Source organism: Sinohyriopsis cumingii, chromosome 3, assembly GCF_028554795.1.
Source record: "Sinohyriopsis cumingii isolate HCF-2022 chromosome 3, ASM2855479v2, whole genome shotgun sequence".
Taxonomy (NCBI): domain Eukaryota; kingdom Metazoa; phylum Mollusca; class Bivalvia; order Unionida; family Unionidae; genus Sinohyriopsis; species Sinohyriopsis cumingii.
The window spans coordinates 112317402-112333047 of NC_142963.1; the positions used below are offsets into that span (position 1 = coordinate 112317402).

The 15646-nt window shown below is 35.0% G+C and overlaps 1 protein-coding gene across 3 annotated transcripts in view; it reads right to left on the reverse strand.

Annotated features, from left to right (window-relative positions):
* LOC149803593 (ras-GEF domain-containing family member 1B-like) overlaps positions 1–15646 on the reverse strand; it is a 189056-nt gene that overhangs the window by 141948 nt on the left and 31462 nt on the right. Inside the window, exon 1 of one of the 3 annotated variants that reach the window (XM_089953337.1) lies at positions 7868–8033. The exons of 1 other annotated variant lie outside the window; for it this stretch is intronic. In XM_089953337.1, the coding sequence (XP_089809463.1) occupies positions 7868–7924 (57 nt within the window). In that variant the 5' untranslated portion in view covers positions 7925–8033. Of the gene's footprint in view, positions 1–2427; positions 2464–7867; positions 8034–15646 lie in introns of those variants that run through there. One more of the 3 variants, XM_089953338.1, reaches the window with a different exon arrangement.

The following is a 15646-nucleotide window of genomic DNA, read 5'->3' on the forward strand; positions in this document are numbered from 1 at the left end:
ATGAATAACATTCTTCCTTACTCCGAATGAAAACTTTCCAAAATGTTTGGTGGAGCTATGTAATGTAGAACAAATATTTTCCTGAAGAAACCATTTTCTTACAGTTACAGTGACTCTGATCTTCGCCATTTGGAACCCAAAATCAACCTTCTGAACCAAAAACTGATCTAGCCAGCCACAAACCCTGCTCCAAGTATGTGAAGCAACACTAATGTTATTGTGCAGAAACCTTAATCTTTGACCTTAGGACCGCAATATATATATAAATAGGGTTTTTCCATACCCAAGTCCAAGCCTCCCACATAGTTTGGTAACTGTAAATGTTTGAGAACTCAAGAAAACTATTTTCTTCCTTCAGACAGTCTCAGGGACCTTGACCTTTGACCCCAAATCTATTACTCTTTTTTTAACCCCAATGCAAGCCATCCTCCAATATTGGTAAATTTAGATTGTGGACAACTTTCATAGAAATTAAATTGGCAACAGGCAGATAGACATCATAATACAACTACCGGCATGATGAATGTATACAAATGTTACTGACAAAAATAAAAATATCTCCTCACTCGTATCAAATCAACAAAACATTATTGACTAACTTGAGGGTATGGCCTATAATTTCACATACTAAACAAGCGTCTTACTAAACTACCACAAAACAGCAAAAACAATTTCCTCTTGCATAGGATTATTCTCAATCAGAATCAAGCTGAGATAAACATATATACCGCTATGAGTGTCTGCCTCGGATACAGGAGCTAGCGGGTTCAAATACCAGCCGAGTCATACCAAAGACTTATAAAAATTGTACTAACAGCTGCCTCACCAGGTACTCAGCATTAAGAGGTTAGTGTTAGGACTGGTCAGCCTGGTGTCTGAGTGGAACATGATGCTACACATCTGCAGCATGATGCCCCACTGCTAGGTATCTCTATAAATTGCCATACTGCAGACATCATAGAGATATGACTCAAAATGTTAAAGCTACATTACAAATAAAAGAACACAAACACAAATAAACTTATAAGTAGATCTGACATGTATAGGTAAGTGTCCATGTTTTGCCAAGCTTCTGATCCATAGTCCACTTACTTTAGTTGTTGTTGTTGGGTTTAACGCCGTTTTTCAGCACACGATCGATAGACTATGCATGGCAGCCAGTATTAATGGTGGAGGAAGAACCCTGGAAAACCCCGGGAAGAACCACTGACCCACGAGAAGCTACTGGCAAGCTTTCTCACATACCCACATTGGCCGAATCCTAGACTCGAACCCACGCGAAAAGAGGTTACTTACATTTTATGCGAGGGATTGTTATCATTAGAAACTATTTCTGTATGTTCTGAATGAATTTTATGTTTCATAAATGACAGTTGTAATCCAATCAGCAGACTGAAGACTGAATGGTCAGCAGAAAATTACCTTTGTATTAGTGTCCACCAGATCTCTGTCACCTTGTATGTCTTTATTAAAATCAGAATGGATTATTTTTATCTTTGATAATATGATTTAATAATAATTAATGAATTTTAAAAGGTCCTTTGAAACTTTTTCTTAAATAACCTTTTATTTTTTTAATCTCTTGCTACTTTTTCTGACAAGGGACCTGTGGCTACAACATCAAAAACAGCTGGTTCAAACATATACAGTATGTTCATGAAACATTATCAGAAACGTATCACATCTGAGAACGTTCAGCGAAAAAGTTCTTTAATCAGCTCCAAACCATTGCAATAAAATTCATTAAGTGCATTTAACATGTTCAGTTGAATCTGCATACTAAATTCTCATGATTTACGATGCACAGTGATTTGCCTTTTTGCATACCAATGGTTTATGTCACAGGATATACACTAAACATCACATGGGATCCTTTGGGTATGTTAGATGAATTTTGGAAAATAAAACAATACTTACAATGCTGAAATTTGCTGACAATGCCATGAAGCCTGCAGTTCTCTTAGGGATCACATGCCCACCCACCTTCCCTCATCTTTTATCTAGTGACCAGTCTCTAAAGACTGACCATGTGACCTTTGCATCATGTCATGTGATCCAAAAGGGTACTGCAGGTTCAATGAAATTATCAAATTTCAACTTGGTAAGTATCATTTAATTTTCCAATTATATATCATGATAGAGACAAAAGAGAGAAAGACAGAGTATGACCTGCTATTTCCACACATAAATCAATATGGGTAGAAACTAAAGCTAATACCAGAGTAAAAATCAAAATTAATCTTTGTGTCCAGTCTGGTCTCCATAGCAATGGAAGTCATTCCAAGTTTGAGCTATTAAAAATTAATGTTTAAAACCCTAATGACTAGTTATGAAATCTCCTACAACCTTTAATCAAGATAGCATTTTTCTTTCAAAAGGAATATCATTACAAACTGAAAACGCATTAATTAAAAACTATAATCTCACCTTTATTACAAGTATATCCATTTTGTATTATCTACACTGTTCACTAACCATGTGTTGCAGTTTTCCCAGCATCTACTTTTTAACAAGTAAATACCAAATTTAAATGTCTGAACTAAGAATATACCATAACAATTCCTGTACTGAAATCAACACTTAAGACAGGTCAAAACATTTTCAAAGCCATTAATCCCATTGTTCTTTATAACACACATGTATAAATAGCAGGTATGTCTTATCTCTATACTGCACAGGTAACAGGTGCTTATACCAATTAGTGGCATTCCTGCACTGGTAGAAAAAGTTAGGAGCTAACATTATTTTGTTTTGGTCTGGCAGACGATAACAAATTACAATAATATTTGCTTAGGTACTGACCATTTCATTTTTGGGGTGGGGGAAGTGGAGACAGTAAATAGGATTTTCAAAAAGATTTTAGCTCCCACATAACTTTCAAAAAATGTATTCTTGCAATAGAATTTTCAAAAAAATAAAATAATTATATTCAATATATTTGTTGAAAAGAAAATTATCATACGGTAAACAGACAATGAATTGTCTCAGTTTTAAAGAAAATCCAATCCCCCCATTAAAATGAAATTGCCAGTCCCTTATGTTGCCACTTATGCCTGGTCATATGACAGGTATACAGTCAGTGCAGTTTTGATTAACACATATATCACCACAAATCCGCATATAAAAATGTAAAAATACCAACATTATGTACAAGAAACTAAGTAGATATAAGAACAAACTTTTTCCCATGTAAAACAGTGTGATCACACTCATTAATGCAAAAAGAATCATAACTAACCAATTACAAATAAAAATATACCAGACCCTTTGAAAATGAACGCATTCAAATTTATATAATGGCATTTAATTTACACAAGTTTAGAATTACAAAACTCAAAATTATGTCTGAATAGCTACTTTTTTTAAAACATATTCATATATTTATATTAAGGTGCATGATCCAAAGTAACATGTAGAACTGACAGCAATTATGACCAGATCACAATGAACATCAAAATCAATAACACTTGAGTCACCCATAGAAGAATAAAGCCTTTGGCACACAGCTGCAGCAAACATGTGCTTCATTTGTTGCAACCTTGTGGCAATGTAATCTTTTATGCAAATCATCTTTTGTCTGCGACAAGTTTGTGGCACATTGTTGTAGCAAGTTTTTGGCAGTTTTGAAACTTGTGGCACACAAGTGTAGGCTCGTGGCTACTTGCTGGCAGTTTTGACATATCTAGATTTTGTAAATGAATACATTTTTCTGAGCACAACAATTTAGTGAATTTCACGTTTAGCAAACAAATATATTATACACATTTATTCACGCTAAACTTATGTGATACAAAAATCATTGAGCATGTTATACTATTTCCAGAAGTTTTTAAGATTTAACCGGTGTAATGCAAAGAAGCACCATTCCTATGCACCAATTTTGTTCTTCTATGTTACATAAACATGTGAGCAGACAGAACTGTTGTTACCATTCTTAAAAATCCTGTCATCTTTTGCTACCAATATATGTGAAAATCTCTATCAGCAGTGATTTATTTGCTGTTAGATCTATTTCTTATACCATCTATACTCATAAGTTGAGTCCAACTGCAAAATGCACAGACCCAGATCTGCCATTGCATAATGTGCTAGCAGATCTGGGTTTGTGGAACTTGTTGAGTAATCAGTAGAACAAGCAACACAGACCCTGATCTACAGGTGCATTATGTTACGGCAAATCAGGCTCCTTGTTGTTTGCAGTTTGATGTGACTTATAAAGAAGTATATACAGTAACTTCATTTGTTTTCCATTATGTAATAAAACTAGATCAAGATACTTGTGCTTTAAATTGCTTGTTCTTTATTGTCCCCCCCCCCCATGTAAAGACATCATTGTTTCTAAAACTGAACTCTATCAAAATACTTTCACTGGAACACAAATCAGTCAGCTTTACGTGCACTTGTCTTAAACTACTCAAAAGTGATGGAAAGTTACAATGATAGCAGGTTTTCACATCCTTAATATAGGGCACTCTTCCATCCAAAAAGAAAAAGTGTGGGGCTAAAAAAACATGAAACCCAAAAAATACCTGCTATAAAATACAGGGTGTTGCCAAGCTGAGACTTACAAAACTGTATTTATCTTTATGGCCTTGATACAACTGGACTTTAATCTATTGTAGCTGGAGAAAGTGGAGATGGGAGTAAATTGGAAGATCTTTAATACAAAATCTTCCATAATGGCACCAAACACAGGAGATTGCCCTGATGACTTGTTTCAAAGTAATAGATATCAAACCGATTTTGAATTCCATGGACTTTCAGAAATTTAGGATTGTGATGGGAAGCAGGGCCGGCGCTACCATATAGGCAAACTAGGTAGCTGCCTAAGGCGCTGATTTCAGGGGGGCACATTTTTTTAAAAATTATTGTTTATAAATTTGGAAACTGATATTTTCCTGGGGGGGTGGGGGGTGGGGGGGTGCCAGAATCTAACCTTGCCTAGGGTGCCAGATAGTCTGGCTGGGTCTGGCGCCGGCCCTGATGGGAAGTCACATTGGTTGATTAATTTCCTCTCTACACCCAAACCTAGTAAAATTAAATTCTGATCACTCTGTGTTTGCAAATTAAATTTTACATTAAACTTTGACCTTCTGTTACTTTGCTGAGACCAAATTTTTATAAATTACATTATGCTGATATTCCAGGGAAGAAATCATAGTGGAGACAACGTTTATAAAAATGTTTAAGTTTTAATTATTCTGGTCAATTGGTTCTATGACTTACTGTTGATTTTTGTTGTTGTTGTTGTTCTAAGGTTTAGCGCCATTTTTCAGCACAAGAGAGGCTATACATGGCGGCCAGTATAACTGGTGGAGGAAGAACCCTGGAAAACCCAGGAAAGAACCACCGACCTTACTGTTGATGGATACTCTGATTGGAATTGCTTAGTGTTTATTGTTCTGTTGAGTTGTTTGATATCATCAGAAATTTTCTGACCAACTAAACTGTCTAGTATGTTTACTAACAGACTTCAATTAACCTACTGGGACATCTGATGATCTTTTATATTTTGATAATAATACCACTGGTTTATTCCATCTTAATGATGTAGAAAAACACAATTTTAATAGCAATATTTTAAGTGAACTGTATATTCCTGTCAAAAGATTTTCACTGCATGAAAGTCAAAATGACATCTATGTTAATAAATATTTTCTATTATGTAAAAGCCTAAACCTTTACATAGCAAATGATAGAACTTAAATATATGAAAAAATATTGGTGAGATGTTGTGAACCACAAAACCACTGCTCTAATGTTTGAAAAGAATTTTGAGAAATTAAAGGCCGGATTACCCATTAGGCACACTAAGCACGTGCTTAGGGCACTAGCCCAACATGGGCACCATTAAACTTAATTGTTGATGATAAAATTGATTAATTTATATATGACTATTTCAATCTGCATGTGCAAGCATTTTGATTTGGAATGATGGCAACACTGGTATTTTCCCACTTTTTAGCTTGTAATATTTTTTTTAAAGTTTCACGTGGGAGGGGGGGTTCCCACAATATTTTCAGTGCTTAAGACCCTGGAAGGCCTTAACTGGCACTGGTGGGAACCTTTCTCCTTTTTAAGTGCTAAGTGTTGAAACTATTTCTGTCAATCCTGAGTGACAATAGTTTTAAATCTGTACCTGTGGCTGCCATACTGGATACAAAATTGGCACCATTTTCACTAAAGACAAACTGGACACCATTAGAAGACTTTTGGTGAAAACGCCAATCCAATCATCCATTCAAGAGAATAATAACAATGACAGGATTTTAAATTGTGGCTACCCATACTGGATTTCTGCAGGTCACCATTTTCACAAACGTCAAACTAGATAACAGAAATATTTTGATGAAAACTCTGCAGTAGTTATAACAAGATTTTCAAGATGGGTCCCATCCTATGGTGGCCACACTGGATGTCAGACTCACATAATTTTCATTCAGGACCAACTAGACACCATAATAATGAAAAAAGAAAATTTACATTGATATGACTTTTTCCCCTTCATTAAGAATGGCATTACCAAGATTTTCAAGATGGCTGCAGTCACAGCAATACTAGCCATCACATCTGCATTATTTTCATTAGATTCCAACTAGATATCACCATTGGTCTTGTCGTAAAATACAACAACAAAAATATTAAAAAATATCAACATGACCTCTGTTTAGAAAAAGCAGGAAGATTTTCAAGGTGGCCAACATGTAGGCCATATCAGGTGTCCATGCAACATCATTTTTATTTAGGATCAACTAAATCTTGGGATGCATTTAAGAACAAGTCCCATGGTGATCCTCTGGGCAGTTCAGAAAAAAAGTTGATAACATATGCAAATGGACAACAGATGGACGGATGGACCATGGACAACAAGCCATCCATAGGCTATTCTTGCCTATGTCTGATTGAGGTAAGAATGAAACAGAACGGTTTGATTTTGAGGAATATAATGCCACTTTTTAGCACATGTAGGCTACATATGGTGGCCAGTATATTTCATGAAGGAAGAACCACTGACCCATGGGAAGCTTTATCATGTGCCCACACTGGTCAAGATGAGGCTCAATCCTATGCAAAAGAGGTGAGATGCGCATGATCTGTAAAGGTGAGTGCCTTAGAATAATTAATTACCTGGGAACTTAAAATGATTTAAAATGCAGACATATAGATCTGTGCTACATTGTTTGGCAGATTTATTATGAATAATATTTTAGTCATGTGAAAGACTTTTATAAAAACAAATAATGTTACTTTGCCCTTTTATTGCATATGAATAAATTTTGTCAAATTTAAGTTTTCATTATATAATGATCCAACAAGTTCTAGTACAAACTGAAGATGATTTCCACTTACACTCATTTCTCCAATGCTATTTAAACCATATTTGTCAATTTATAATCATCCTAAAAATATCTTCAAAATAGTTATATATCCAATCATACACTAACCAAAGTATACTGCAACACATTTTTGTAAAATTGTATTAGAAAATAGGATAGGTCTCTTGTTCTCTTTTACCTGTGAGTTTTATTGAAGAACAATGTTTCCTGTACTCATCGAAAAGTCATATAAATGTTTAAAATTATCATTCTGTATATTAGTGAATAAAAAATGTACTTCATTGTGCATGAGGTACAAAGCAGGGAGACTGGACACACACTCAGAGGAAGAAAATACCTGGAGAGCAGTACAATCTTGCCTAGTGGAGGTGGGCCGAGTTCAAGTATTCATACCTATGTGAAAATTTACACCTTGCCCACACCTTCTGAGCTGAGGATGTATCCATTCCTCTAGTTCCCTGACGATCACCACTGTTTAGTTATATTTACTGACACTATGCTATAAATAGAATGAAAAACTGCTAACCTACCTTTCTAAGATGGACGTGTAGCTTAGACATCCTACCAGGATGAGCCAAAGAGTGCATTCAGGTGTTTTTGTCAAGTGTGGCAACATTTTAAATCCATGACAACCTTACTCTCAATAACATGTACAAATAATCAATAGCTTGAAACATGCAGTTGCACAGTCTGTGTGTAACAGGAAAATACTTGGATGGCTCTGAGCACTCAATGCACCGGCATATATTTGTACAAAAAGCTAAGCTATCCTTTCAATGATCACAGGAATCAACAATCGTAATGATCCACCTTGATAAGACTGTGAAGTCAGTTCCAAGTGACTAAGGACTTTGTTGCTCCTCACAAAATAAACATCTTAAACTGAGGGGCAAGGCAATGGTACCTACTGATTGGTTGGGTTAGGGCCTCTTATCAATTATGTCAAGTGTAAAGGTATTTGGGGGACACAATAAACTGGCAATGATACCCTGATTAATCTGTCAAACTTCAATTAACTATACAAACAGGTCACTGGTGCTCTCTTGACCACAATAAAGTGGACTTCTTAAAGGCACCTTTATAAATTTTTAGCTTGCTAATATTTTTCTTTCATTTAAATGCACAGAAAGCTCAAATTTACAATTATTTCATTTGCAGGATTGCTTCCACTCCTTCAGTAAGTAAGCATCATTGTGAAATATCCATTAATAATAAATGAGCATTCTAATATGCCACAAATGACCATGTACTAGCAGTGACACAGACCATATTCAGCAAGCATCAAGATTGGACAAAATTGGGTAAACAGCTCTAATCTGGAAAATATTTATTTTCAAGTTCAATTTTTTACTGACTGGGGCTTATGTGAACAAATTTTATTTTACATATTTACTGCAAAAATTAGCACATAAATAGTTTACATCATTCTGTCTATATTACTAAAGGTTATGTGGAAATAATAAAGTAAAACAAGAGTACTGTGAACTGCAAATAATATGCCAACCACTTACTTTATAATCCTCTATGTAAATGGGTGGAAACCATTTTTCTTCATTCATTCAAACTGACCTTGACCTTGGACATTTTGATCCCCAGATTGACACTTTCTTCATACCATAAGTGCAAGATATAAAAAGTTTCCTACAGATCTGTGATGGAGAACTAATATTATTGGAAACCATATTTTTCTTTCAGTCAGTGACCTTTACCATTCACCTTTAGCACCCAAATCAATAGGTTTTTGGCTAACCCCAAGTGCAAGCCATCTACAAAGTTTTGTTGACATATGTAATACAAAACTTACAGGTTTATTTTTTCTTTTGGTGACCTTGACCTATGATTTTAATATCAATAGGTTTCTTTTCCATCCCATCCCATGTGCATGCCATCCATAAACTTTGGTAGACATATGTGATACACAACTTAGATTATTGTGCTGATACCAATTTTGTTCTTTTTGTGACCTTGACCTATGATTTCAATATCAATAGGGTTCTTTTCCACCCCACCTGAAGTGCAAGCCAAAATTTGGTAATTATACATGATGGAGAACACAAGTTATCATACTGAAACCATTTTTTCCCCCTTCAGCCTGAATGACCTTGTCCTTTGACCTGAGATATCTAAAATTGATAGGATTCTTCATTACTTTTAGTAACTGAAGATGATGAGGGTCTTAAATATTATGCTGAAACCATTCTACTTCTTTAAGTCACAGTGACTTTGATCACAGACACAAAAATTGATGTTTCTTTCTTACCCCAAGTGCAAGCCATCTAAAAGAAGGGCAGCTGTAGATGGTGGATAACCAAGTTATTGGGCAGAAACCATTTTTCTTCCTTCAGTCATAGTGACCATGACTTTTTGATCTTTTGAGCCCAAAATCGATAGGACTCTTTCATACCCCATGTGCAAACAATCCACAAAGTTTGGTCACTGTAGATGGTGGACAACTAAAATTATGAGGAAGCCAAACTAGTAACATAATGATAGATATGGATGGACAACATCATAACATAATACACAGGGGTATACAAAAAATAGTAGAATGATGATACACTTCCACCCACTCCTGCATCCCATCTTTACCCCATGATGGAGATGAGTCTAGAGCAGGCATCAGAAACTTCCTCCAGGACATGGACCAGATTTGTGATTTTTAAAGCCACACCCTATCATACAAATTAACAGATAAAACCAGGTCAAGGGCTGGATCTAACCTACAGGCCATGATTTACTCATCCTGGGTCCAGAGTCAAAAACAGGGATAACTCTTCTGAAAACAGCGTGGGCAAAATGACTGGTTAGAGTTCACATCTTCTGGTTATAACCATCATTTGCACTGAGTTCATAGCAATCTGCTAAAAATGCAAGGGTACTTACATTCACAAAATTCTGTCACATAATGCACCCAGCAGCAAGTCCAAAAATGGAATTAACTCTTAGAAACTTATGGAAGCACAAAGATTTGTAAATTTCTGCATCCTTAGATGTTGACCATAATATGCACTAAGTTTCACTGTCATCCACAAAAAGCTGAAAGATAAGTTGCATTCACAAGATTCTGTCATCCACTGCATTCAGCTGTAAGAAAAAATTACTCTCAGTGAAATTGTGGGATGACAGTATTTTGTTGATATGTGCCACTTGAATTGAGGAATATAACATGTACCAAGTTTCACGGGAATCCAGTGAAAAGCGTGAAACTGTGTTCAGAAGATTCTATCATACACTACATCAAGCTCCAAGTTAAAAAGCACAATAACTCAAAAAGGAGAATTACGGGAGAAGTGATTTGTCCATAATCTTCCGATTATAATCATGACATCTGCCAAGTTCCATTGAAATCTGTAAGACTACTTACATCCCCAAGATTTGATTAAACATGAGATCCAAATGTGAGTCACAAAAGGTAATAACTCTCACAAAAAATCATGAATATTATGATTTGTCAATATGAACATCTTTAGGTGAGAATCATAATGTTTATCAAGTTTCATGGCAATCCAGGGGCCCCAAGTGGCCGAGTGGTCTAAAGCGCTTTTCGTTACGGATCACTGCCATCTCACCTCTGTCTGCGGCGGTTCGAGTCTAAGATTCAGCCAATGTGGGCATGTGAGAAAGCCTGCCAGTAGCTTCTCGTGGGTCGGTGGTTCTTTCCGGGGTTTTCCGGGTTCTTCCTCCACCATTAATACTGGCCGCCATGTATAGCCTATCGTGCTGAAAAATGGCGTTAAACCCCACAACAACAACAACAATCATGGCAATCCATCAAACTGGTTGCACTACAGAGATTGTGCCATACACTGCCTTAAGCTACAACACATGGTGATATATAAAAAATCCACTGCCTTGATGCTTAGGACAAGTAAAAATGGAATACTGGCTAACTATTTTTCTAAATGTGAACGCCCAGTGAGGCACCAGAAAAATATTATTAACCAACGATAATGTTAAAATATTAATTGAAATTTTGATGTTTTCCTGGAAATAACAAGTGAAGCTCTGAGTTTGGCAAGTCCTATATAGGTAAATGGCTGCATTAAGACTGTTCCAGTAAAACATACCTGGGACCCAGGGAAGGCATTTTTAATGTGGGGTACTCACCCATAGAGGCAATTTAGCACTTTCTAATCATTTAACTCTGTGAAATCAAATTACCCTGGTATATATTTTCAAAAAACTGCCTTCCCTGGGTACCATGTATGTTTAAATGGAGCAGCTCTAAGAGACTATGTTCTATTCAAGCAATTTCAATAACAGACCTGACGTAGGAATACTGAGTACTTAATGAAGCACCTTATTTCTTAGGTGCAGAATTTGAGAAAAGAATTCAAACACTCGTAAATAAATTTTTTTAAATGCCGTGGTTCATACAGTTTTCTCCCTGCAGACACTTGCATGAGGATATGTTTATAATGAGGAATTTGGGTTTAATCATGAGTATTTTGAAAAATTTAACGTTGAAAATGAAAAGTAAAAATCTTTTGATAGTGCATTCTATTTGTAACTGAAAAGAAAATAGAGACAATATTGTGCTGATGCAATTTCACTCTTCAGATGACCCAACAAAGGAACACTTAGTACAGAATGTAGTATGTACTTTTTTGAGGGGTGCAGAATTGGATGATACCATATGGAGATATAGGTTTGATCCTGAATTGGAAGTTATTCAATTTTTAACATGATGGTGTTCCATTGGTTTTTTATGAGAGCTGAAAGAACCAGAAAACACAAAAGCAAATTAGGTGTTTTCAATGAACTAACACCAAACTAATGAAATACCAAATTAGATATGGTGCTGTTATGAAAGTTATGAATTCTACTTCTGTGTGAGCTGCAAAATGTACATGTCAAGGTTTTAAATTTGCAGAGTACAAATCTGAAATGAGTCCATACTACTCTGATGAATGAAATGGTGTGGAAGGGACCTACTATCACAAGTAATCACTAGATGCAGGATTTCCACATTATGTAATTACCAGTCAATGTAGATCCCATCCATCACAACAGGCAGAGTAGAGATGCATTTCAAAGTCAATGCAGTTGTCAGATTAGAACAGTCTACCTAATATTGTAGTTGCAAAAGCTTATCAAAGGGTTAAAATATTTATCATGATAGCTATGGTAAAGGCCTGCAGAAAAGCTATTAATTCAGTAAACAACACTCTAATCTGATAAAAAAAAAAAACATAAACAAAGCCTCATAAATCTTCTTTAACTAAGGACAGGCGTATCCAAAACAAGAGAGTAAAAAGTCAGTTAAGCTATCCGAGCTGATTCTTGAAGTCAATTCAGTGTCTCAAATATATAAATATTACTTTAGTTTCAGATAAAAAAAGCAAGACAACTTTAAAAAACACCAAAATAGTTTCACACATTGATGTTATATATGTTGTGAATGTGGGGTCAGTGGCAAATCAGCTTTAAGTTTATCAATTTTAACAATTTTCTTGGTTTACATTCTACTCTCTTATTATTTATTTATTATTTATTAATATTTATTTATTTATTATGAAGGTTTCTTTGGTTAAATTTTCAACTTGTAGTATCCTCATTTTCTGATATCTCAGATGGCCCTTGAGCATGGCTTTTAATAACAAATTGGTCACATTTTCTATCTAAATTTTCAAGTTTATGCCTTTTCTGATGAAAAATTTATATCTGCATGATGTATATCATTATTCTGTCTTAAGCTGCCTTTACTGTGGAAATTTTAAGCTACTGTATGTTATCATTCGTAAGTAGAGTCAAACTAAAAACTGCATGGTTCCTGATCTGCCATCACATAATGTAAAAGCAGATTTAGGTCTACCCAGCATTTCCATCTTAATCAATAAAACAAGCAATACAGACCCTAATCTGCCATCACATAATGTACTAGCAGATTTAGGTCTATGCAGCATTTCCATCTTAATCAACAGAACAAGCAATACAGACCCTAATCCGCCATCACATAATGTACTAGCAGATTTAGGTTTACACAGCATTTCCATCTTAATCAATAGAACAAGCAATACAGACCCTACTCTGCCATCACATAATGTACTAGCAGATTTAGATCTAAAAAGCATTTCCATCTTAATCAATAGAACAAGCAATACAGACCCTAATCTGCCATCACATAATGTACTATCAGATCTAGGTCTACACAGTTAGTTATCCATCTTAATTAATAGGACAAACAACACAGTCCCTAATCTGCCTTATATACAATGTTCCTTTATCATATTTACTTGAAACTTCCAGGTAAAATATTTCTGAATTAGCTACTGATGTTAACTATCAAATTTACTTGAAAGTTCAACATATTTCTTAAGTAGCTATTAACTGCATCAAATTTTTTATCTAGCTGCACACTGCTTTTCCAAATTAATTCTGCAGATTTCAGAGCATTCACTTAGGTGGAACCAGATTTCCAGTATTTGAGTTCCACATTAACCAATATTGTCTCAAATAGGGAAGAAAACAGGCATCTTCCAAAATTAAGTATACAAATGAGGAGAAACATAAGTGAAAGAAATAAGACAATTAACTTTGGGTTATTAATGAATTGTTTTATCAAGTCATGGTTTTGAATCAAGCTAGATTCCTTTAAGAAGTTTTGGAATCCAAATGTTTGAGGAAATTCTTGGCATTCCACAACAAACATTTGATGTTTGAAGTAGTTTTATTATTGATATAGTTGTGATTAGCTGTTAATTTGAGACACCTGAGTGGAAGATACCTTGTTCAAAGTTACACCGCAAAGCTTTCAACTGTATTTTGTTCAAGATGCTTTCATAAAATTATTCATGGTTTAAATTTTTTGAGGCAATGCTGCTTTTGCTCTAATATTTAAACACATTCAGAAAATTATGATTAGGTGTTAAATATTTCTCATTTGTGGCTAACTGAGTCACCCCCATTGTTATTATTATTATTATTATTATTATCATTATTATTATTAGTGTTATTGTAAAGTGGGCAGAATAGGCAGTAAGCATTGTCATAATGGGGGTTGAATTGTCAGTGAGCACTATCATAAAGAAGACTGGATTTGTTGCAAGAGTTGACATAAAGTGGGCAGAATTGTCAGTAAGCATTGTCATAATTAGGGTCGAATTGTCAGTAAGCACTTTCATAAAGAAGGCTGGATCTGTGGTAAGAGTTGACATAAAGTAAGTAGAATTGTCAGTAACCAGGTAGGTAGGCAAAGAAGGGAAACTGACTCAAAACTGGCACTGAAGTACAGATAACCTGATTCTATGGACAGAGCAAAAAGCTTGCTCCTTACCTCATAGATACCTAAGGAAAGCTAGAAAACAGTCTTGAGGGTAAGGTTTTCAAAAGAAGGTCACAGTGGCATAAAGGGAAATGAACCCTATGGTGAAGATCAACACACCTTATCAGTGGACCATCAAACATTAAAACTAAGGCAATTCACAAGTATGTGAGATTGGATTTATTGATCCATATCTCTGAGAAAACTGCAACTTATGCTATTTCATAATTATTTCCATAACATTAGTGTTTGTGTGTACCAGGAGACTTGACTGACATGCTTTTTTCAGTGATTTTACCTGAAAATCAGTGGCATACAAGTTTTTGTACTGTGCTGTAATTAGTGTATGTACATAGTGCTTAATTAGTACATGTGTTTCAAGCAACAGTTCTAGTATACTGCCTTATTGTTCATTTAGATTTTTTTAAAATGAATAAAATAAGATGTGCTTACAGGAAGATTTAAAGTTTAACAGAAAAGTGTGCTGCCTTTAATCAGAAGTATAAATGTTTGCATTTATCTATGTTTTATGTATATTATTCATTCAGATAGATTACAGCTGTGGTAAAATCTTAAAACACAGAAATGTAGAGAATAACGCTCATTCCATATGTGTATTTTTAACAGCAGTTTCACATGAGTGAAGGAGCAATGCAAATAAGCATTAAATCTAACTTTTGTGGTCATTTCATCATTTGATCTTTCATTTTCAATAACAAGACTAACACTTAAAATCTCTACCTTCTGTTTCTTTTCTCTCTATCCATACTGATCTCACAATATATCAGTTTAGGCAGCGAGTCGAACCAACAGTTACTGGATACTGTATTTATACATTTAAACTGGAAAATAAAAACTGCTTTATAATTCTTTTATTACGTTTGTTCCAAAAAGAGTTAAATAAAACAAACACATGTAAAAGATAATAATTTATTACAGCAAAAAAGCTCAATTAAAAAACATTTGGCACCTAAACACAAGGAATATATCAGCAAAAAAACAGGTTGGAGGTTGAGGTGGCTGTCTGCATCACATGTGGCTCATT